This window comes from Megascapheus bottae, chromosome 9, assembly GCF_031878675.1.
Source record: "Megascapheus bottae isolate mThoBot1 chromosome 9, mThoBot2.hap1, whole genome shotgun sequence".
Taxonomy (NCBI): Eukaryota; Metazoa; Chordata; class Mammalia; order Rodentia; family Geomyidae; genus Megascapheus; species Megascapheus bottae.
In genome coordinates this window covers 46,462,010-46,487,610 of record NC_143517.1, presented here as the reverse complement: position 1 = coordinate 46,487,610, position 25,601 = coordinate 46,462,010, and the positions used below count along the sequence as shown (strand labels likewise).

At 35.1% G+C, this 25,601-nt stretch overlaps 1 protein-coding gene across 1 annotated transcript in view; it reads right to left on the bottom strand.

Annotated features, from left to right (window-relative positions):
- Pkhd1l1 (PKHD1 like 1) overlaps positions 1-25,601 on the bottom strand; it is a 147,867-nt gene that overhangs the window by 118,159 nt on the left and 4,107 nt on the right. The window contains exons 3-12 of the mRNA XM_090339272.1: positions 21,167-21,311; positions 19,773-19,881; positions 13,565-13,622; positions 12,131-12,224; positions 9,136-9,189; positions 8,327-8,400; positions 7,133-7,175; positions 3,688-3,758; positions 2,453-2,563; positions 152-241 (exon numbers count right to left, since the gene is read on the bottom strand). Coding sequence (XP_090195398.1) covers positions 152-241; positions 2,453-2,563; positions 3,688-3,758; positions 7,133-7,175; positions 8,327-8,400; positions 9,136-9,189; positions 12,131-12,224; positions 13,565-13,622; positions 19,773-19,881; positions 21,167-21,311 — 849 coding nt within the window. The remainder of the gene's footprint in view (positions 1-151; positions 242-2,452; positions 2,564-3,687; positions 3,759-7,132; positions 7,176-8,326; positions 8,401-9,135; positions 9,190-12,130; positions 12,225-13,564; positions 13,623-19,772; positions 19,882-21,166; positions 21,312-25,601) is intronic.

Sequence of the window (25,601 nt, the reverse complement as noted above, 5' to 3'; positions counted from 1 at the left end):
TACAATAAATAGATGAAAAAATGGGAAATTATTATTCTCAATAAAAATTCTAAAATACTTAATATTTATGACAAGTGATACATGCCCATACAACTTTTTCAAAAAATATATCTCATCTATATTTCATCCATGACCTCTTATGGTAACTTACCTGGATAAAGAGTTTTGAGAATTACAGGTTGGGGAGGTGTCTTGCAATATATTCTATTTTCTGTAATATTGAGAATATCACAGGCCTGACCTGCACAGGTCAAAATGAAAAGCTATTAAAATAAAATTTCAGAATGCAAAGTACAGTAGTCTTCCTTGAAATATTTTTCTAATTAAAACAAAATTGAATAAAGTGTCAAAGTCAAGGTTTTTCATTATATATATATAGATAGATAGATAGATATATTCATATATTCCCTGGAAATTTATCATTCAAGCTGGCTGTAATAGCCAAAGTCTATCATCTTACCACTTGGTTCCCAGAGACCGGAGGACTAAATTTTTTCTGAGCAGTCTGTGTTCTAGGCAAGTTCAACATTAGCTGGGGCCGTATAGTGAGACTTTATCTTACCAATGAATAAATAGACTATTTATTCATTAATGGTTATATTGCCATTAAGGAAAATTATACCCTGGCAAAATGTAACATATATGAGAAAGGAGATTTCAGTTTCTGAAAAAAATATATAGAAAAATGATGAAAGCATTTCATTGTAAAACATGTCACTTGTGGGCCTAAGGTGAAGCTTGATATTCTTTATATTTTCTTTCCCCTCAGAGAAGTATAATGAACACTCACGGTGTTCACAGGTTTTAAAGGTAGGTGAGCAATGGTTCATTAACCCGTTTTTCAAATGAAAGCAAATGGGATGATAATGTTGAAGTGGTATTTTCACAAGTAGACTGAATTCTAGACTACAAGGTTCTAAAGCACTGATGGAAGTGTCTATGTCTGAGACCCTCATGTGTTCTTCGTGCAAATGTAAGGTCAGTGTTGAGCATTCATCATCCACAAAAACTAAGGACAAGAGAACTGGGGGCAGATCTCATTGCCAATTCATATTTGGTGACCTTTCATGTTTTACCTTTGATACTACCTATCACTCCTTCATTCTGTGGATGCAAGAAAATGGAACCAGAAAAACTAGGAGAGTATATTAAACCAACAGATCATTTTATCAGGAACAAAGGAAACGGATTAACAGATTATCATTTTCAAAGATGGTATGAAGGATTTCTAGCCTCCAATCTAGTGGCCACATTTAAAAAAAAACTGAGGGGCCGGGAGTTTGGCCTAATGGTAGAGTGCTTGCCTAGCATGCATGAAGACCCGGGTTCAATTCCTTGGTACCACATACATAGAAAAAAAAAGCCAGAAGTGGTGTTGAGGCTCAAGTGGTAGAGTTCTAGCCTTGAGAAAGTCCAAGGACAGTGCTCAGGCCCTGAGCTCAAGCCCAGGGCTGGCAAAAAAAAAAAATTGAAGCATGAGAGAAAACTATCATCTTCTCAACAATGAAATATGATAGAAAATTGTCATCCTCACAGCATATCAACTACATCATAAGCAATTCAGGCATAAGATTTGATCACAAATCTATTGTACAAGTTAACAGCACTTTGGATCTCTGTTTTCATACTTAAAGCATAAAATCTAATAATCATAATACTATTTCATGTTTAAAATATGATGAGCCAGTTTTAATATTTATGCAAGTATTCAGAGAAAACTAAAAGGATATGATACTATATCCATGTTAGATAAGGTTGCTTTATGTCCATTTTTATTCTCATCTGAAATAATACTGAAGAGGCTCAGGAGCATGTTCTTTGGAGAGCAGAAAGTAGCTGAACAACAGGCTGCAGCTGAAGGCATATGTGCTCAGTAGAGTAGGCAATCATCCTTATTCTCTCTCAGTGGGAAACCTTACTGTTACATGTCTCACGATCTACCTATGTGCATACATTGATACCAGACACATAAAAGTAATGAACCAAACCCTACCTAGATACATTTATAAACAAATAACACATTAATTAATGCTGTTTCCAAGGCCAATGTCATCAGTAACTATTAATACATAATATGAGGGGGATATCTGAAAATGCTGTCTAAATTTTCTCATTCCTTCAAGAAGGACTTGTAAGAGCTCATTATACAGAGAGTAGGTGCATCTTTCATTGCAGTGGGGAATCTATGGATGGCAGTCACAGTTCCACTTCACGATGCCTTTTGGTGTCAACTTTAGAGCTCCGGTCTCTATCACATGAGGCTTCAAGAAGTTGTCTTCTCTAGAAAATTGCAGTGGGAAGACTGGGGAGTCCCAGAACCCAATTCCCTGGCAAATAACTAGTTTGTGATTGAAGAAAATAATAATGAAGACTATTGTTCTTCGTACAAATTATTGAAGAAGAGAAAGGATTTGTTGTTACAAAATATGACTTTAGAAATCATAAAATATACCTCCAACTAGTACTTTCACTGGCAGATCCGTCTCATCAAAGAACTGTCCACTTATAGTCAGTATAGTGCCACCTTGAGTGCTACCTTTGGAGGGTGAAATGGAAGTGATTTCTGGAGGCGGGGAGAGAATGATAAATATGATGTTAAAGATACCAATCTAAATCAGAATTCTCTTGAAGAATTTATTTATGAACTGTCATTTCATATTTGTATTTCCTCAGATAGCAAACATCATTAACTATAGTGAACTGTGTGTGACTTTAAACAGAAAGGTTTAAGTATATCAGTAAATTAGTCCAGTCCATGGCAGATTCTTACACTTTTTTTAATTCTAAGAAAGTTATATAATAATACTACAGATGCATTTTCATAAAATAAATTGCCAGGAAAAGTCAAGATTTTTCACATGCGATTGCTTCCAAGACAATTTTTTTTTCCACTTGGGCATTCCTGAAATCTGTTTGTCTCCATCAATCCAGTTCTGGGGCAAGTTCCAGAAAGGAGTTTTGATTCAGACATTCTCCTTGGTGTATTTCAACCTGAGACCTCTTTAGAATAATTAAATTTGAATTAAATTAAAAACCATTTGAGTATTCCTCTGGACCACTCATAGCACAAAGATACTGGCTTCTGAATTAAATTGATGGGAATTTTTTTTTTATTTCTTCTTCCACCAACAACTAAAATGAAGACATGCAAGTATCCAAGTTATCACTGTTTAGGTGATGAATTGGTTTTTCAATAAATCTTTAAAAAATTAAAATGCAAGGCTGAGCCAGGAGCGGTGGCTCATGCCTGTAATCCTTGCTACTCTGGAGGCTGAGATCTGATCAAGGTTTAAAGCCAGCCCTGCACAAAAGGACCTGAGACTCTTATCTCCAATTAACCTCTAGAAAATGGGAAGTAGGACTTGGCTCAAGGGCAGGACAGTAGCCTTAAGGTGAAGAGCTCATGTACAATGTCCAGGCCCAGGGGTGGGGCTGTACCCTTCAATTGAAGAGCTCAGGGACTGCGCCCAGGCTGAGTTCACACCCCATGACCCCCCCCCAACCCCCTACGCAAATGCAAGGGCTGGGTATCTTAGCTCAATTCAGACATCCAATTAGAGTCTTCCTTATAGACATTTATCCTTTTCTAGCAGTATATAAAACAATATAGTATATTTTACTATCACTATTGTCTTTCATTTGATGACATATATGTACATACAATGCTATGAGAGAAATGTCACATACCTGCATATGTTTGAAACATGGAAATTTTATTGATGGATGAAACAAAATATGTCATTTTCTGTGGGAAACTTCTGTTTAAAAAAAAGGTAAATTTTCCTTCTTTAAAATATGATCTTTACAGCATGAAGTCCTCAATTCAAGTCCCCATAGCATATCAAAAAGAACTTTTTTAAAAAAAGAAAAACCTTTATTTTAGTAATTTTGGGAATGATAAACATCATATCATGCCAGGTGCCAATGGCTTAGGATTACAATTCAATGCCAGCCCAGGCAGAAAACTCAGTGAGACTTTTGTCTGCAATAAACTGCACTGAAGAAGCCAGAAGTGTGCTGTGACTCAAGTGATAGAGTACTAACCTTGAGTGAAAGAAGCTGAGGGACAGCATCCAGGCCCTGAGTTCAGCCTCAAGACTGGCAAAATAAAACAAAAACAAAAACAGGACAGGAAATCTAGCTTCATATACATGAGTTTATCTTGCTGACAATTTCATTGTCTCTGTTAGAACCTTACTCCGTGATCTAGGAGGAACCACCTAAGAGCTCTCAATTTACCATGCCATATGACTTTTACCACGTCACATTTTTTTTTTTTGCCAGTCCTGGGCTTGAGCTCAGGACCTGAGCACTGTCCTTGGACTTTCTCAAGGCTAGAGCCCTACCACTTGAGCCTCAGCACCACTTCTGGCTTTTTTCTATGTATGTGGTACAGAGGAATCAAACCCAGGTCTTCGTGCATGCTAGGCAAGCACTCTACCACTAGGCCAAACTCCCAGCCCTACCACATCACATTTTTATCACATCAAAATATTCACAATTTATTCAAGATTACAAAACCAGTACATGGCAGAAACAGAATAAAAATCCAAAGTCCCAATATGTGTAGTAACCACCAATTTCTGTAATAGTGCCAGTGAGTGAGAGAAAACTAATATCCAGTCCAACAAGCCTAAATTGGCCTTAATACATTAGTGGTGCATATTTTATATGCATACTTCTATAATCTAGGAGGCTAGGTAGGGGAAATAGCCTCAAAATTCAAAAATGTTTCTCTAACTACCTCAATGAAACTCACAGAAAAATTGAGGAATTCAAATATAGATTTTAAGACACAAAAGTAGAATCAAAAAGGATACCATAGCCTTGGGTTTGGGACTAACAATGAACTCTCCTATGACGCTAGCTCATGCATTACAATGCACATTTGCAATACTAAGGAGTCTTGGGACATATTTTGGCTAAATTAGTTATTGAAGAAGTTAGTATTAGATTGTATATTTTTGTTATAAGCCTTTTAGGTGATCCCCAAAGATCTGAAATAATGCCAGCACCAATAATACTGTGTCTCAACAGATCCTCTGCTACTTTAGTTAGTGAGAAAATTGCCTTCTGAAATAAAATTTGAATGTAATTTATTTGGGATGACACTAGGGTGATTTTCACTAATTTATTGATAATGACTAGGCATTTCTCAATTAAGACAGCCCCATCTGAGCCTTATCAGTTAGGAACAGCTGTCATTTGAACTTGGGGAAATAGTGGAAAGAAGGCTGGCTATTAAAGAGCTACAGATTCTGGCCACAGTGGTCTTTAATTACTTCATATGACATTCAGGAATGTACCTAAAATTGTAAAATGTTCATTTATAATTTAAAAATGATTTAATAGTTTTTGAATGACATGGAATCTTAAAACCAGACTTTTATGTAGCAAATGTCATTTAAATAGTTATCCTAAATTCCCAAGAATATTTTATATAGAAACATAATTTCCTCAATTGGCCATGTATTTCTTTGAAAAAGAAAATAAGATATAAATCGAGATCATGGAATGAACAATTTAATGTAGTATTCCTGGTTATAGAAATTTGAATTTGCTGATAGTTATAAATGGAAATTTTCCGAGCTTTTAATGCACTGACTGGACTGATTTATGTTCTCTTAGCAATCATATTCAGTCTTGATCACTCAAATCATCTATTTTGGGGATAATTATTTCTCAGGGAGACATATAATGGATTTAGCAATTAAAACTTTCATAGATTTGAAACTTAAGAATTCATTTTTCACCTTAGGAAGAATGGGATTGAGAACATAAAAGATCTACAGTTATAGTAATCACGTAAAACTCAAGAACATTTGCTTTTCACAAACGAGTTAGTCTTTTTGGTAAAGTTCTATTTACCAGATTTAACAACTTGTTTATAAGAAGTTCTGGTTTTGAAGACACTAGCTGTTATATCACGGGGCTTTAACTCATTTGCAGTGTATCAGTCACAAAGTTGTATCATAGCTACTTACATATCTATCACTCTGATTTGCTCCCAAATTATACAATTATTCAGTCTGTAGTAAAGTATCCATCTCAGGTATCCCTTTGTTATAAAATTCTTCCTTCTGTCTAGAACTTGATAATCTACTAAAGATGATGGTAAATTTTAATCCATGTGGAATTACAGTTTTATGTAAATCTGACCATCTCTTACACTCTGTAAACACATATTACTTTGGACATTAGACATTCTTTCCGAGTTCATAATCATTCAGTCTCTTCTGAGAGACAGAAAGTAAATCAATGGACCTAACCAACAACTGACATACTACAATTATATTAAAATTAGATGCTAAACAGAATCCTATTTATTTATTTATTTATTTATTTAATTACCAGCATCCAATAGTAATTTACGTGGCTGCCTGTCAATTGGCTCATTTTCTCAATAAAAGACACTCTGAGATTTGGGATGAGCAGTGCACTTAGGTTTGTCACATCTAGGTCCTGCCCACTAAAGCCCTTAACTTCCTCCATTACTATGATAGTCAGACAATGCCCACACACATCGTAAATACTATTGCACCAGAATGTGAAACCAGAGATGATTTCTAGTTCTGGTGGCTGAAACCTTCTATCACCCATGTCAGAGAAATGGAAGAAATGAAATGTTCAGATCCTGAAGTTAGACTACATGGACTCACAAACAGCTAGAATCTGCTTCTACCGTCTGGATTTGCTTGGGCAAATTATCTTCCTTTGCTCTTATTTTGCCAATAGGTAAGATTGGGGTGGATTATATGTCACTTAATAGGATATCTTAAATGAAAACCTCTAGCTTGTAATATTAATCATGAGGTTTTAGTTTGGCATTAATTCAAATAGAATATGGTTATTAAAATCATCCAGTTAGAAGAATGATACCATATCAAATAGTTTTCATCACAGTTCAATATTTTTGTTATTTTAGTAACTGCTTGATTCACAACAACTAAAAATCCTATAGAAGGTACAAATTAAAAATGAAAGGGAGTTATGGATTCTTTAAATGTTAATGTGTAGAAAGAAAGTGATTGATTCTGTAATCTGCATTTAGAGTGCAAAGCAAATATTTATATTTAATTTTATTTGCCGAGTTGAATCCATTATGATAATCATTATTTACAGAATAACCCACCTTCCATAATCACTGTCTAAGATGAAGCTGACATTGTGATGACCTGGAATTAATTAAAATACACAATTAAATTTCCAATCACAGGAGAACAATAACTATGTTATAAAGCTGACTTAAAAGCAGAAAAATAATAATAAGATTGCACTTTCACAATCACTTACAAATCATCAAAGAAATGCAAACTGGAAAGTATTTAAAAGTTGAAATTATAAGTAGGAAAATATTACAAAATATAATTATGGATGTAGAAAAATAAAAGAATCACTACTGCCCTGAAATTTTCTCCTTTCCTTCAATATCTATGGGATGGTTCAGAGCCTCTTCTGGGAACTGACAGACATGGTGTAGCAAGAATAATACATTCCTAACAGAATGTATTATCAAAGAACAAAGGCCCAAATGGAGAACTGAAACTTGTTATGGATTAATAGGAATTAAAAGTTTTGAGAATGTAAAATATAAGGTCAGAGAGGTTTTTCTGAGTACAAATATTTCATCTGAAAATTTCAGGATACAATACTTACATGGGGTCTGAGATAAAAGAGAGAAAAGCTGACAAGAATTGAAAGAGCAAGGTGCCAATGACTCACACTTATAATCCCAGCTACTCGGAAGACTGAAATCTGATAATAGCAGTTCAAAGCCAGCTCAGATAGGAAAATCTGTGATCCTTTTATCTCCAAATAAACAACAACAACAAAAAGCCAGAAGTTCATCTTTGGTTCAAATGGTAGAAGGTAAGTGTTGAATAAAAAGAGCTCAAGGATAGCACCCAGGCCCTCTGTGATTTCAATCCCAGGAGCAGAACACACACACACACACACACACACACACACACACACACACACACACACACACATACACACACACTAAGAATAAGGAGAGGGAGGAGAACTTTGAAATCAAGGTTGCAAGTAAGAAGACAGCTAAACTAAATAAATCATAGAATCATTGGTAAGGGTAAAAATAAAATAGAACATGAAGTTAGCTTTCCATATAAGTCTTCAGAAAATAAGTGAGTAAATAAATAAATAAATCATACATACTGGCTTCAAAGTGAAAAGAAGCCAATTAAGAAAGGAAAAACAGCAACAACAACAGACAACATGACAAGAAGCAGGGAAGATCTAGAAGCTCATGAAACAAGGTTGAGCTGGTCTTCAAGAATTATGAAGAAGGATAATTTACACTTACCAATGTAAGTTCCTGTTATTTTACAAATCATAAAGCCCATGTCTCCACTTGGATGATCTAGTTTTAGTCCATACCTATCAAAGATTACATTCTTATCAAGCTTCATATTAATATCACATTTCAAAATATCATTTCACTTTAATATAACTTATTGCTTTCAGAATATGTATCAGGATAGAAACAGATGTTCTAACTGCAAAATGAAAATATTTCTCAGGTGTCAGTGGTGAGTTGCAGATAAAGTTTAATTTTATGTTTTGTAAATAAGATTTGTTTTATAATTAAATTTGACATTCATGTTAGTATTCCTCTTAAACCACTGAAAATACAATCAAGTATGCAAATTACTTGATGTTTCTCAAAGCAGTTTTTCATAACAACCTAGATAGCAATTCATATCATACTATACTAAAGTCAAAGGAGAAAATAAGTTGGCAGCTTAATTATATAAATGAATATTAATTTATTAAATAAAATACTACTACTCATATAGCTATGTGGTATTTTTTACCATTACTATATAGTATGCATGTAGGTACTATTTATTTATTTATTTATTTATTTATTTATTTATTTATTTATTTTTGCCAATTCAGGGCTTGAGCTCAGTGCCTGAGCACTGTCCTTGGACTTTCTCAAGGCTAGAGCTCTACTATGTGAGCCAAAGCACCACTTCTGGCTTTTTCCTATGTATGTGGTACTGAGGAATCGAACTTTGGTCTTTGTGGATGCTAGGCAAGCACTCTACCAATAGGCCAAACTCAAAGCCCCTGTATTATTTATTTTAAAAAAATATTTTAATTACTTACAAATCATCAGATTGTGGTCTAAGAAGCTCACAGGGCATTCCTCCAATATAAACTCTGCATAAATGTTTTTATCAGAAAGAAGTCAAGTTATATTAGTAAATGGTTTCCAAATGCACCAATCACAAACAATAACCAACTTATATTTTATTACTTAGTACTAATTATTATTCATTATCACTTCCTTAAACAAATATCCACTGACATTATATGAAACTTATTTAAAATTTTAAAACAAGTTTATTATAGTGGTGATGTACAGAGGGGTTAGTTACATATCAGCTAATGAGTACAATTCCTTTTGAACAGTGTCACCCACTCCCTTACTTTCTCCCTATATTGAACTTTTAAAAAATATACTTTTATATGCAAGTCCTTCTATTTGATTATTAGTTTAGGATTGTAAGGGAGGTGGATGGAGTTATTGTGTCCATTAGGAAGAGACATTGATTCAAATTCTCTTTCTTTCCTCCTGCCTTATTCCAACTAAAAAATTAACACCTGAAACTGAGAATCTCTTGATAACTACATTTAATATGTGTAACCACATTTATGAGTCAGTCATTATCATACTTTTATTTCACAGATGAATAAACTGAGACATCTTGGTTAAATTGCTTGAGCAAGCCTATAGAAAGTGGGGCATCGTGCAGTTCAAACCTGAACTATGTATATGCCTGCCTATCTGAGAGAATACTACTATGTTTGGCCTTAAACATGTCTTTAAATTTTTTTCTTTCCTATCCTTTTAGATCAAAAGCTTTTTTATAAAATGTAGATCCTCTACTCATTTTCATGCATACTTGGCCTGGATTTAGCAATTTGATTGAATGAACAAGACATGAGAAGCAGAAGTTACCATGGCTCCCTGCCCAATAACCAACACATTCTTTGCTTTGGACCCTTGATAATGAAACTCAGGCACAAAGAAATGCCTTGGGGGAAGTCATAATTAACAGTCTGCAAATTAGATAAATGACTTTCTTAAGAGCCTCTCACATTCCTGTGTGTGTGTGTGTGTGTGTGTGTGTGTGTGTGTGTGTGTATTTCCCTATCTTCCCCTCTCACACCAGGGATTTCAAGACAACATGGGCTGGATAGACTGACCTATTGAGGGGTCATTCTGATTGATTTTGCAAAAAAAAAAAAAAAAAAAATCACTGACTCCCTGGTATAAAACAGAAACAAATTCTAACTTCTGAGGAAAGAAAAGGAATCTCTCTCTGAAAGTTCAACTTGGTATTTCCTGGTATCATTAAGGACAAGGATAAATGAGAAACTCCATGCAAGAATAAGAATATGAATCATTTACAACAACCAATTATACTGAAGCAGAAAAAAACCCTTCACTTACATCAAATTTTCTAGTAGCTCTTTCAACCCATAAAAGGAATCAAAATGGATATTTCCAGAACATTATAGCTGCAACCAAATGTGATTTAACTGGAAAGTATATCTTAAAGTATGCCAGATAATTCACTTTTGTTTAATTTGCTGCTGAAACTTCAAAATTGCTCATTTTACCATATACCTGCAATTGGATATGGCCTATAATTGTTTTAAGATTTAATAAATCCTCCAATTACTGTTTGAATTGTTTATTAAATATACCCACTCACTGGTTTTGTCTAAGTATTCAATAAGCATGAAACATTCTAAAAGCAATGATTCCATAGAAAATGAACAGGGTTCCCAATTGTCCAGAAACAAGAACATACTAAATCCACTAGCACAACGATGTTCATTGCATCACTATTTACCATAGCAAAGATATGGAACCAACCTAGATGTCCCTCAGTTGATGAGTGGATCAACAAGATGTGGTATTTATACACAATGGAATTCTATGCTGCTGTCAGAAAGAATGGTATCGTCTCATTTGTAAGGAAATGGAAAAACTTAGAAAAAAAATCATATAAGTGAAGTAAGCCAGACTCAAAGGAACAGAGGGTCAATGGTTTCCTTCATTTGTCATAATCAGTAGAATCCTTGGGTTCTCCTAGCAGAGATTTACAATAGGACAAACCTAGATACCTAAGGCCATATTGTATGAAGCTAAATGAAAGGACCTCCAGGATATAGAAACAAAAGCCATATAATGAGTGATTGTTGTCCTTAATGTACTATGTTATCTCTCATCTCTTTTGCTGTCCCTTGGTTATCTCATATTGTTACAGTATTTTACCTTGTTACCTGATATATTGTTATCTTGTTATCTGATATATGCATATTTCGTTATTTGGAATACAATAGGGAAGGGGAGGAAACAAGATGAGGGGTGGGGGTGGGGGGAGGGAAATGGGGACCAAGACATGAGAAAGGGTATCAATGTTTTGAAGTAATGCACCTTCCATCTGTAAATATAATGTAACCCTTCTATTAATTACAATAAAAATATATGGAAAAAATAGAAAAATTCAAAAAAAGAAAATGAACAGGGTTTTAGTCTGCTAAAACAGACTGAGATAGCACTCATATTATTTAGTTTCCAGTTCAAATGCAGGCAGATATTTTCTGTTCTGTTGGTTAACTAAGCAATGTTATAATCTGCTTCGCAGCTAACAAATGGAGCACCAACATGGTAAATTACTTATTGACCTTGTCTGTTTCAGCATGTTCTCATTTAACATAGTGCAATAGAAAAGTCACAAGTTGTATAGTAGGAAGTTGAAGTGGTACTCCTGACCTTAACATACAGATCTTGGGTATTACATAAAATGAGGTAGATGAGGGAAAACATTCTTCCGTAAATGAAGTTCTTTGACTATAACCTAATTACTATTGAACTTGCTTCTGTGTGCTTTCACTTAATAAAATTCATCACAGAAAAGGAACGAATGATAGCCCAGAGAAAAAATGAATGCTCATCAATGCTTCATGTCCATGAGTCAAACAATAGTCTCTTTTTCTTCAATAATATGACTGCAAAACCCTAGTTAACATTGCAGAGGGTTTTAATATTATTTGATCCATTATTATATTCCCCCACAAAACTTACCTCAAAATCCTAACGTTTTTCCCATTTGAGCTTACTGCAGTATTACTGCCATAAACATCAGTAAAGATTCTTCCTTGGATTGTTATTAATGTACCTGAAAACAAAGCAAAAGATTCAAGTAGGCTCTGTATGTTAATATCTATCCCAAAACACTAGAAAGTTTTCCAGGAAAAATGTATATTTTTTTGTCCATCCAAGGTCTTGAACTTAGGGTCTGGGTACTGGCTCTGAGTTCTTTTGCTAATGCTGTGCTAACAAAGCTAGGGCTCTACCAGTTTGAGGCACAGTTCCACTTCAGGTTTTTGAATAGTTAATTGGTGATCAGAGTCTCAAGGGGACTTTTCTGCCTGGGTTGGCTTCAAACCACTACCCAAAGATCTCAGCTTCCCAAGTGGCTAGAATTAAAGGTCTAAACCACCAATGCTTTGCAGAAACAGGATTCTTTTTACAATTAAATTTTATTTCATGATAAGGGTAATGAAAGAGGGGTTACTGTTATATAAGTATGCCAAAGAGTGCTTTTTTTTTTTTTTGCCAGTCCTAGGCTTGAGCTCAGGACCTGAGTACTGTCCTTAGACTTTCTCAAGGCTATACTCTACCACTTGAGCCTCAGCACCATTTCCAGCTTTTTCTATGTATATGGTACCGAGGAATCATGCTAGGCAAGCACTCTACCACTAGGCCAAACTCCAAGCCCCAAAGAGTACATTTCTTGTCAAACATTGTTACCAGTTGAGTGAGCATGAGACCTTGAGTATAAGCTCTGGTACTACCCACACTCCACCACCAAAAAAAATGTCTGACAGAAAGAGCATTTTTTTCAAAACAAGTGATAAATTCAAAATGCATTTTATACTTATATGAAATAAAATTTAATATCTTTCAAAGAATTCTTACAATTTCATATGGATACAAAGATAATTGGCTTATAAAATGAAATGCATATGGTCAATAAACCTAAAACAAATTTAAATGTAAATCAAAGAGCTGAAAACATTTAAAGACTACTACATTTTCTTTTTTATGAATTCTGTTTTATTTTAAGAAAACATCTCACTAAGTTATCCCAGGCTGTCATCAAACTCTGGATCCTCCTTGCCTCTATTTTCCAACGCTGAGATTGCCACTTACAATTACCATTACCAATCCATTCCCAGGTACCATTTCTCCCTGGGTAGAATATTTGGAAACAGTTCATGTTTACAATTGACCATGCTGTAAAAAAGGGTATTCACATTATAAACTGATGAAAATTAATTCCCTCATCATAAACTACAATTCAGCTTTTGGAAATATTTTTAGTTGATAAGCAGTTTTATAAGCAGAAAAATGAAATGTATAAATTTTAGGTATTATAATGATTGTATACACAATAAAAGTAAATAAAACTAACTGCCACAAACCAAAAGTATTTCAGTTATTACAAGAGCTGACCTGGAGTTCCAGATAAAGGTGTGATGCTCCTTATTGTTGGGGTTCTGAAACTTTTCGTCTGTAAAATAATAATATGGATAAGCAGTCTTTTCTCTATGTTGATTCTAATCTCATGGAATGGATTATTTGTACTCCTATTTCCATAATATCAAAATTTTTCTTCTTATATATAAGATATAAAAGTTTTGATCATGTTCTGGTTATTCAAAATTATTTCCTTATTCCTTAAAATTTCTTCCACTTTACAATATTGTCAACCTGGAATTTTTGTTTGTTTGTTTGGTTGGTTATTTTTGTCAAACTATTTATTTTTTGTTGAGCTGTAAGGGTGAAGGATGTGGGGGAGGATGCCCAAGGAGTGAAGGAGGGATGGGTGGAGGATCTTCTACCCATGATATCTCTGCTTTGCTTTCCTGGAATCATTGTGAAATTTGTGGGGAGATAGGCATCCAAGATTCCACGTGGCTGAGCATTTAACCCATACCTTCCATGTACCAGATTGGATTCTCAAGATTCTGACTGTCAGTCTGGAATTTGAAAACTCAGTTACCCTTGGGTTAACACTCTAAGCCAAATTACAGTCATTAAGAAGACTCAGGAATTGTTGTTGGTGGTGGTGCTTGTGGAGCTTGAACTCTGGTTCTGGTGCCATCCCTGTGCTCTTCAGCTCAAGGCTACCACCCTACCCCTTGAGCCTCAGCGCCACTTCTGGTGAAAAACCAAAAGTTTTTCTCTAATTGGAGATTAGTCTCATGAACTTTAGAGCTGGGTCTGGCTTTGAACCATGATCCTCAGATCTCAGCATCCTGAGTAGCTAGGATTACAGGCATGAGCCATAGGTGCCCAGCTACTCTCAGGAATTGATGGAATAAAATTATAAATATTCTGTTTGGTTAAGTCCTTGAGGGAATAAAAGAACAAAGAGCATTTTAAAATCAGAAGCAAGATAAGAAAAGATCAATGAAGGAAGTTTTATTTGGCATGGTAATGATATATTCCTAGAGCAATGCAGTTATTTTTCTTAAAAAAATATGACAGTAAATGAGAATTGAAAAAGCGGCAAATTTCAGGGAGGCTACCAGTGTAATTAAGACTGCAATCCCTGTCATAAAGTAATGGCTTTCCAAAGTGGCCACACCTCAATCTCTGGAAATATCAGGCTAGGGTTGTAGATAGAAGAAAAGTTGCTAAATAGCTGACTTTAAAATAAGGAGATAATCCTGTATTGCCCTCCAGGCCAAAGATTCTTGAAGTAGAACTGGGAAGTAGGGACAGTCAGAATAAGAGGAGATAGTATATCTATTGGAAGCTGAGTAAGACTGATGCAATGTGATGTAACTGCCATCACTGGCTCTAGTCATAAGGAGCTAGGAAAGGTAAGACTGCAGCTTCACACATAGCGACTCTAGAAGGAAGGCAGCCTTCCAGACACCTGAAAGACAGCCTAGACTTCCCTATACAGCTGTAAGATGGTGGATTTGCATTGCAATAAGCCACTATGTTGGTGATAATTTGTTACTGCAGTAAAGAAGGATTGTCTACCTCTTAAAAATATTCACGTATACATAGGAAGAAGAATGATACCCAAGTTTGCAGCCATACTTTTCAAATTGAAATTTGAGATTAACCGCTTCCTAGCTATGTGACTGAGTAAACAACATAATTTCTCTGTGCATCAGTTTTATCATTTATAAAAAAGAGGTAAATAATACTTGTATTCAATTACAAGATTGCTATAAGATTTATGAGTTGAGAATCATAAAATATTAAGAACATCACCTGGCATATAATAAATAGTAAATGAGCTTTATTATACAAATAAAAACATACTGAGTAAGAGGCTCTAAGTCTAAGCCCCAATACCAGCCTAGAAATATACTCACATATATCCACCCACACCCACACCTATACTACCCCACACACACCGGGCAAATGAAAAATAATTATTGGAAAAAGTAAATGTACTCCAATGTGAAGAAAATTCATTATTTAAGTGGGTAAAGAGCATGCTTTAGGAAAATGGAGACTCTTCAGTAATCATGATGAATTAATAATCCACATTTTGAAGAAATGCTGGAAAAAATAGTAGTCCACAGATCAAGAAGAATTTACACTCAGAAACACAATGGTGCCATACAGAACAGAATGAAGTAGAGATATGGGAAACATTTTATTAATTAAGAGAGAAATGAACCCTCTGTTATGAAAAATAATAAAATAATTTAGAAAAAAAGTAGATTCTCAATAAGGTCAATTGGCCCTCAGTAAGATGACATTTCTTTCTTTTATTTTTGAGTGTCAGAGAAAAAGATAATTTTGAAATATGAGGATAGGAATGTTTCAAATATATTCTTTCACAATTTAGAGTGATAAAAGATGGCAAATGCTCAATGGAGAATCCCTGTAAAATAATAGAAAATGAATCTCAAGCCATAAAAACTTTAGTAAAATATTAGTTTTAAAGTAGTAGAAAGGCCAAAATAACTGCCAAATAGGGGTACAAATCAACCTCTGTAAGTCACTAAGTACCTAAATAGTCACTGAATACCTAAATAGTATTTGTAGCAAATAATAAACTATCAGGCAAAATAAAATCTACAAGGTATTTGTTATTAGTTGTTAATAAGAGAACAAAAAATAAAAGTACACTAATGTAGAAGATTTTTATCTATTTAATATTGATATGACATACTGCATCTCTAATACATTGTTATAGAAGGATTTTTGCAATTTTTTTTTGCCAGTCCTGGGCTTGGGCTCAGGGCCTGAGTACTGTCCTTGGACTTTCTCAAGGCTAGCACTCTACCACTTGAGCCTCAGCATCACTTCTGGCTTTTTTCTATGTATGTGGTACCAAGGAATCGAAACCGAGTCTTTGTGCATGCTAGGCAAGCACTCTACCACTAGGCCAAACTCCCAGGCCCGATTTTTGCAATTTTAAAGTTAATCCTTCACTATACATAAGCTTAGATACCTCAGACCATGAGAAAAGGAGACAGGGATTGTAAAGTTTCTGTGAAATTTGTTTTAAAACTAGAATTTAGTTCCCAACAAAACTGGCAGCTGAATGTGAAGATAGCATGCAAGTTTTAGTACTGGAAGTTCTCTAACTTTAGTAATGAAGAAATTTACTTTCTAAAGGTACTTAGACATAAGGGAGTACATTTTTAAAAAAAATCAGACACAGGATGCAGGAAGCAGACAGCAGTGGGAGAAAAAAAGGAAAAAAAACAAACAAACAGGAAAGCTGTCAAAGGATCCCTTGTGGGTCCATCTGCCATGCTTATCTAGAGAGCAAGTGGCGAGAGTGGAACAATCTGAAAGCTGACCCATAGCTGCATCAACCATGGCTTGAGATGCCATTATTGCAGTGTTTTAAATTCTCCTCTCCTCTAGTTCAAACTAAATAGATAATAAACTTTAGAAATGCAGAAACAGATGGATGCTTGTAATCCTATCTACTCAGATTGAGATCTGAAGATCTCTGTTTGAAGCCAGCATGGGCAGGAAAGTCCATGGGAATCTTATCTCCAATAAACTATCCAGGAAAGGTAGAAATGGATCTCTGGCTCAAGTGGTAGAACTTTAGATTTGAGTAAAAAAGAAAAAAAAAAAAAAAGCTCAGGACCAGAGTTTAAGTTCCAAAACCAAAACATAAACACAAATAGAAATGGCAGTAAGTGCATTTCTAAAGATTAAACATATTACTGTAGAGCTAGCTTAGCATTAAATGAAGTATAATTTCATTAAATAATTTTTCATTTTGTGTTATACTCAGAGCATAAGCCAATTAAAAATACAGATTCTTAATGAGAAAATATTAAAAACAATAATATATAAGAATTTCATGACATTAATATTTTAGCTTTTTCTTTCTTAAAGAAGAAACACAGAATTCCATAGCAAGTGCTAGATACTAAAGAAGCAGATGCTTAGAAGCAGGAAGATGAATAAAATTCCCTAGTCAACATGAAACCTGACGTAAGAGTCCCAGATAATCCACTAAAAAGAACTAAGTAAATTGAGTCGTCAGGGAGAAAGCTAGAAGTCATACTTAGAAACTGAGCTGGTTCCTGACTGACGTGCTCGTTCTTGGCTGAGGAAAGAAAGGAAACCTGCAAACAATGGAGAAAAGAAGAGTGAATATGGGGTAGGGAAAGAAAACGAAGGGTAACATGGAGCCATGCCATGAAGAAGAATGCAGAGACCTACTGGGATGTTATGGTGAGAAACAAGTGATAAATACCAATATCAAAAAGGCTGACTAGAAAAAGACTTGAAGCTGAACCTGAGAGCCAGCTCAGAAGGTAAAGCTATCACAATTGGGCTACTGAATTTCTAGCTGAAGATGGAGAGAACACTGCATGGAAATGATCAGCTTAAGCAAGAATAAAAGGACTTCCGTCCAGTGCTGCTGGATTTAAGTTGTTTGAGGAAATAAAACTTAGTTCCACATCTAGGTAGGAAATAGAACTAGAAGTACTTGGGAAGCTGAATCTTCTTGAAGGCTGAAGTCACTTTTTTCTCAGCATTTACTTTCACTGGAGGAACCTTGTGGTAGTTGGCAACTCCCAATTTAAAATTTAAGAATAATCTTATAAAATATCTGAAGTTCCAATTAGGAGAAAATATATTTTTACAGCCACCTACCATAAAATTAAATTTTGAGTGGATGCTATGCAACATGCAGGTTCGTTACATTAGAAATTATATAGAAAGAATTGCTAATATGTTTATGTTCTTAAAGAAGTAGAGACTCAAGGATAAGAAAAGGGAGAATTGAGCTAAGAGCAGAGATGGAAAAAGAGGAAAAAAAAAGTTTAAACAAGAAAATAGTTTAGGCTGGGAGTTTGGCCTAGTGGTAGAGTGCTTGCCTAGCATGCATGAAGACCGGGGTTCAATTCCTCGGTACCACATACATAGAAAAAAGCTGGAAGTGGTGCTGAGGTGGAGCTCTAGCTTTGAGAAAGCAAGGACAGTGCTCAGGTCCTGAACTCAAGCCCAAGACTGGCAAAAAAAAAAAAGGAAGAAAGAAAATAGTTTAAAAGTCTAAATATGTAGTAATATTTATTAAACATAAATTCCCACTAAAAGTCTGGGGAAATGAACCAAAAATAAGAGATTCAATTGCTATAAAAATAGCAAAACTAAGAAAATTATCTTGTGCTAATAAATGTTTGCATCCACAAATATGCTAATATAGGAATTTAGGTATATATGTATACATATGTATATACTATATATATTATACATTATATGTCATAATATATTACTCATTTTATTTTGTAATATGCATTTGTATTGTTACATTTTATATTATACATAATAATAAATTATAACAAACCCTTTTACCGCAGTTACTATTTTATTTTATTTTATTGTTGAGTTAATGTATAGAGGGGCTACAGTTACATTTGTCAGGTAGTGGGTACATTACTTCTTGAACCTTGATACCCCTTCTCATGTTTTTGTCCCCCTTTCCCTGCCCTCCTCCTCCCGGTCATCTTGTTTTCCCCTTCCCTTCCCTATTTCAAATAAACAAATAAGTGTATATACAGTATACCAGCATATTAATTCAGATATAGGATCCTCATGAGATTAACCATAAGTGGATAAAAAAGAGAAAAGAAAAGATATAACTTCACATAGTACATTCAGAATAGCAATCACAAAGATAAACCTCTTGTTTCATTAACCTAGAGTTCATTTTGTTTAGACTCATCCTGTACGACCTTATATACAGAGCTTTTGAGCTATTGTGATCCTCTGTTAGGGGAATCCTAGTTATGTACTAATTATTACAAATGAGGGAAACCATGGAGCCTATGCTCCTTACCTGGATTATTTTTAAGGTAGGGTCCCACTTTATACCCAGGACAGCCTAAGCTATAATCTTACTTGCGCTTCCACTTATCACAGGGAATGACAGGAACAGATTCTGCACTCTGCCATTGTGATTTTCCCATAGCTAGTTGAGATGGAGTCTCTCAAACTTTTTATGCCCAGGCTGGACTTGAATTGTAATCTCTCAATCTCTTATCTGTCAAGTAACTAGGATTACAGGCTTGAGCCAATATGCTTGGCTAATATGCCCTTTCTTCTTTTTATAAAGTGAAAAGAACAACAACTCGCAAAATTAAATAATAAAAGTCCAATTCTGAAAAGAGGAAGGCTGATTAGGTACAAGTTCCAAAGGAGAGGCACATACATTGAAGCTGCATGCCCAACTGCCACTGCGGCCGTTGCAGGTGTGATTCTCTGCGACAGGAACCCCATCCACACGGACTCTCACAGTGTAGGAATCTTCCGGCATTGCTCTGCAAAGTCAATGAGGAACACATGAAGATGGAATCATTTTTATTTCACTAGACAGTCATAATTTTAAATACTGTTCTAGATAGAATACATGTATACTTTGAAATTAAACATATCTAAATTTTTATTTGAATCATAGTTAAATTCTATTTTATTTATTTATTTACTATGACGGTGTCTATGCTTGCTAGGCTATTCTTACCACTTGAGCCACATATCCCTACGCATTCTTTGCTCTTGTTGTTGTTTTAGTACGATTTCCTCTTATTTTTCCTGGGGTGGCTGAAGACCAAGTTTCTTTTACCTAAGCTTCTCACATAGCTGCATAATATGTAGCATCATGCTCAGTTTATTTATTGAAATGGCTTCTCTCTAACTTTTTGTCCAGTTTAACCTCTCCAGTGCCTTTCCCTATCTCTACTTCCCAAGCCGAGATTTCATGCATGAATACTGCATCTGGCTAAATTCATATCACACAAAGAAAAGCTGCATTCACAACCCTCTATAATTCAAATCTCAACATAACATAGTTTAGGCAAGTGCCTATTCTGACTATGTATATTAATTTCTGTTACAAACAATAACATATGCACTAGTAACAAGTAGTGATAATCATATAAAATGCTAACGTTAACCTGACAGGTTCAGTTATTTTATGATATTCTTTTTAAAAGGCATTAAACAAGTTTCCTCTTAAGTACATGTTTACAGTTGAAAAACTGCCAGCAAATCTAATATAAATATAAATATAAATCCCCTAAAATATATGCTCTTTAGTTCTCAAGCTAATATTAAAAGCTGCAATTTAAAATGTTTTAAAATGTTTCCTAAATTGCTAATAATACACATCAATTTGGGCTGATAGTAAAGAACTTAAAATGTCACTATACAAAATGGTCATCCTTAATCTTAATAACTATGTGAATATTTTAAACAAAATTAGCCAATCTGAATAGGAAAGCGTAATTTTGGCATTTTAAGGAACATCATTACATTTTAATAGTAGCCATTTATCTACTAAAGGAGTCCGATAATGATAAGATAATGGCTTTAATAACAGGAGAATAGATATGGTGTATGCTTTTATCATGCCAATATGTGAAAAGAACATTATAGCTGAACAGAATAAAGGTGTAAAATACTCTAGACATCATGAAATCAAAAATAATAACTGGAAACCTGAAAACTATTGCTTTTAGAAGACTGACAAAACAGTTCAAAACCAATGCACATAACTGATTTCTGACATGATGAAAACGATGCTATTAAGGACACTTTTAAACAGACCTAGTATAGCATGTAATTTGAGTTGAATGACTTGAATCTTTTTCTACATCACAAGTAATTGACTGGAAAGAAGAAACTAATTGCACCCTGTTTCCCAACTCAGCATTATCAACTCCATAGTTAAACTGGTTTGCTTGAGAAAAACCTGGAAAAATAAGAAGATTCAATTACTGTTAATGGAATTCAATCTTCAGAGAACTAAGCAGGGTCACTGAGTATTTGATCATGCAATAAACAATACCAACAGCATGAAGCAAACAGTCCATTTATTTCACCTTTTACCTTAATCTTTGGAAACACAAAAAAAATAGCCTCAAATGGATATATTCATGGAAGTTTTGTGGAATTTACATGTATGTTTTCATCTCTCTTTACACACACACACACACACACACACACACACACTCCCACAGCACCAAATGTTAAGTATGGTGGGAGAAGATACTACTTAAAAAACAAATCAAAGGGATTGGAGGAAGTAGAGAAGGCAACTATTATATAAGTGATGAAGTTTTTACCTGGAGTCCCTATAAAACAAGGACTTGCAAGCTGATAGGTTATTTAGGCTGTAACTCTTAGAGAAAAGGGAAAAACTAGGTAATCTCTGATGAAAACTGTGGCTCAATCTTGCAGGGAATATTTTTTTTTAGTGGCATTGGGGTTTAAACTCAAAACTTTACACTTGTTTGGCAAGAACTATACATGTAAGTCATATCACCAGCCCCTTTTAATTCTGGTTATGTTTTTGAAATAGGTTCTAGCTTTTTCCCAGGTTGGTCTCTATTTCAGTCCTATAATTTGTATATCCTATGTTAGTGGGATGAGAAGTGCCTCCTGCCTATCTTCTTTCTTTTCATTTTTAAACCTGGGCTGGCCTTGAACCCAAATTTCTCAGATCTTGTGCCTCTCACTCAACAGAGATTATGGATGTGTACCACTATATCCAGCCACTGGAATTCAGGATGGGGAATTTTGTGAATGTGTTACCATTAACATTCTAATAAACAAACAAACAAACAAACAAAAAAAACGAGGCCAGGAGTTTAGCCTAGTGGTAGAGTACTTGCCTAGCATGCACAAAGTCCCAGGTTTGATTCCTCAGTATCACATACATAGAAAAAGCCAGAAATGGTGCTGTGGCTCAAGTGGCAGAGTGCTAGCCTTGAGGACCAAGGAAGTGCTCAGGCCCTGAGTTCAAGCCCCAGGACTGGCAAAAAAAAAAACAAACCCAAAAACAAAAACAAAACAAAAGCCACATAGTCATCAGGTGCCACAGGCTTGTGTCTAGGTGCTAGCTTCTTAAGAGCCTGAGATCTGAGGATACTGGTTTGTAGCCATCTAGGGCATGCCCATTGGAAAGTCAAGAAGTCTTTCTTTTATTTGTCCATCATGGGACTTGGACTCTGGACCTGGGCACTGTCCCGGAGCTCTTCAAATCAAAGCTAACACCCTACCTCTTGCCTGGGCATTGTCGCTGAGCTCTTCAGCCGAAGGCTACCACCTTACCCCTTGAGCCACAGAACCACTTCTGGTTTTATGATGATTAATTGGAGATAAGAGTCTCACAGCCTTTCTAGTGCCCAGGCTGGCTTTAAACTTGATCCTCAGATCTCAGCCTCCTGAGTAACTAGGCTTACAGGGGTGAGCCAACCACCAGCAAGAAGGCTCTTGCCTCCAATTAACCATCAAACAGCCAGAAGTGGAAATGTGATTCAAGTGAGGACAAAGGCATGGGGACAGTACCCAAACCCCAGGTTGAAGGCCCAGGACCAGCATGATAGATAGATAGATAGATACATAGATAGATAGATAGATAGATAAATAGTAAGTGGGAATCCACCATCTGAGCTCAGATTGTAGATATTAGAGTTTCTACCTGAAACCCACTGTAGCAGTCCCTTTCTTATTTCTATCCTATCCTTAACATTATAAGTAGGAAAAGTAAGAAAACTCAACAAAGGATAGGGATTTTAACCAAAAACCCTCTATTCCTCACAGCTTAAACCTTTACCAAAGAACTCATTTGAGATTGAATACAAATATATATATATATACACATTTCACAGATGACAAATATTTGTATTAAGCTGGCAGTTTAGAAACAAGAAAGACAGCTGCTATTCAAACTGAATGGTGAGAAAGCATATGAACCCAGGAAAGCAAGCTACTTGTAAATCCACTCCTTTTCTTTTGCCAATTTCTGCTTATCTTTAGAGTTCACATTGAATGTAGAACCAAGAAGGGCTACTGCCAACTAACCAAAGGATGGAAAGTCTTACTTGTACTGCAGTTCAGGAAATGATATAGGAATTTATTTTTCTACTAGGTACATGCTACCTCGGTGACAGGCTGACATGTATCTCTTCTTTGGCATATAATACTAGCAAAAGATGACATTTTTAAAAGTTTTCAAGTGGCTATAGTGTCAACTGTGTGTGAGTGAGTGTGTGTGTGTGTGTGTGTGTTTGTGTGTGTGTGAGAGAGAGAGTAAAAGAGAGAGAGACAGAGAGAGAAAGAGACAGAGACAGAGACAGAGAGAGTGTGTACACAAGAGAGACAGAGACAGAGAGACAGAGACAAAGAGCAACAGAAAATGTCTACCAATAAAGCCTATGGGAAAATGTTAACCAAATTAACAAAATTTGTTAGTGCTTTAGCTATATATCTTTGCTAAAAGCACATAAATATAAGATATTTATAATTTTAAGTTAATTACAGAAAAGCAAAAAGAAATAAAAATGAGAAAATTTTAAAGGTTTTTATTTAAAAAATAACATTTGAAACAGAGGACACTTCTGGAAGTTTTCCAAAGCACATAGATTTCAGGAAGGGCTGGGTGTATCCTGGAAGCAAAAAAAGGCTCAGGCTTCACATGGAAATTCCTGACATGTTGATGTTTTTCTCTGTAGAGGAAAAAATGGAGACAAGAATTGCCAGGTACACAAACCTGGGACTCCTGATAGCACTCATCCAAAAAGTAACACCCAAACTGCTATCATGGAATATGTTAGTGTTATTTCACCCAGCGATTGTCATATAAGACTCAGACTGATTTGTTTTCTCCAAGCGTTTTGTTTGTTTGGGTATTTTTTGGTTGTTGTTATTCTTAAAGCACATCTTGGAAATGTATTTAAAAGTTGTAACATTCAAAACAGTGGGGGGACTGATGGAAGATAGATTCTAAAGAATGACACCAAGACTATAACATTAATACTGAAGAATAAAAAGAATAAAGTAGCAAATACTCATAGGAGGGTACTTTAGTTACATTATGCTTTCCAATATTCATAAATCCAAGATATAGAAATTAATAGCTCATGTTATTGTTGAGGAAGCCAGGGCTCAGAGAAGTAACTTACTCCAAGCGAGTACATTTCAGTGACAGAGATGGCACTGAAAGCTAACAGAATGGATCAAAGCTCATGCTACTCCTACAATTGTCATACCTTTCATAGTACTTTTTTTAAACAGAGATACAACAGGTAATACAAAATGGAGAAATATGAACTGCAGGTATAAAGCAACAAAACAAATATAGTTTACCGACATTCCAGAATTTACCACAACGATTATCGACTTCATCAATGCAGTCATCTCAGAAGGAAATACAATTTATTTCTGTGATCATGCTGTTGCTCCAAACACTTTGGTTTTGCTCTCATAACAGTAAAATCATAGCTTTGTCTCCTTAAATATAAGCCATTTTGCTGTGTTTTCTTCAACATGAGGCTTAAAACCCAGGGCCTCACACCTGTTAGGTAAGTGCTTAACTACTGAGCTACACCCTTGGACCAAAACCCAGGCTTTGGGCAGGGTAATCCAGTAGCAAAGGTATCCCTTTAAAAGTGGACATCATGTCTAGAAGTAAACAGAAATCATTTGGATATACAAAAATGTTAGTACTAGCAGCTGAAATTTCTCCTAAATTATACTTTCTATAATATTTCCTGATGACTTTTATAAAAGTGACACATTTAAAATAGGTATAGAGGGTCAACATTCGTCACTATAATTTATAGTTGTGAAATGTTTCAGGTTGATAAAGTAGTGTTATACAATTGTAAAAATGAAAGTATCTATTGATCAGAGATAGCATACGTGAGTTATATGAATGTTGATTTTCCTTTACTTTTTTGACAGTACTGGGGCTTGAACTCAGGGCGTGGGCACTGTCCTTGAATACTTTGTGTTCAAGGCTAGTGCTCTGCTATTTGAGTCACACAGCTCCTTCTGTTTTCTTCTGTGTATGTGGTACTGAGGAATCAAACCCAGGGCTTCATGCATTCTGGGCAAACACTCTTACTTCTAGACCACATTCCAGGCTTGATTGTTGTTTGTTCAAATAAACTTCTTTCAAGTTCATTCACATTGATCTTAAGTGTTTTGTAAAATTATCATTGTACTAAATATATTCCATATATTTATAGATATACAT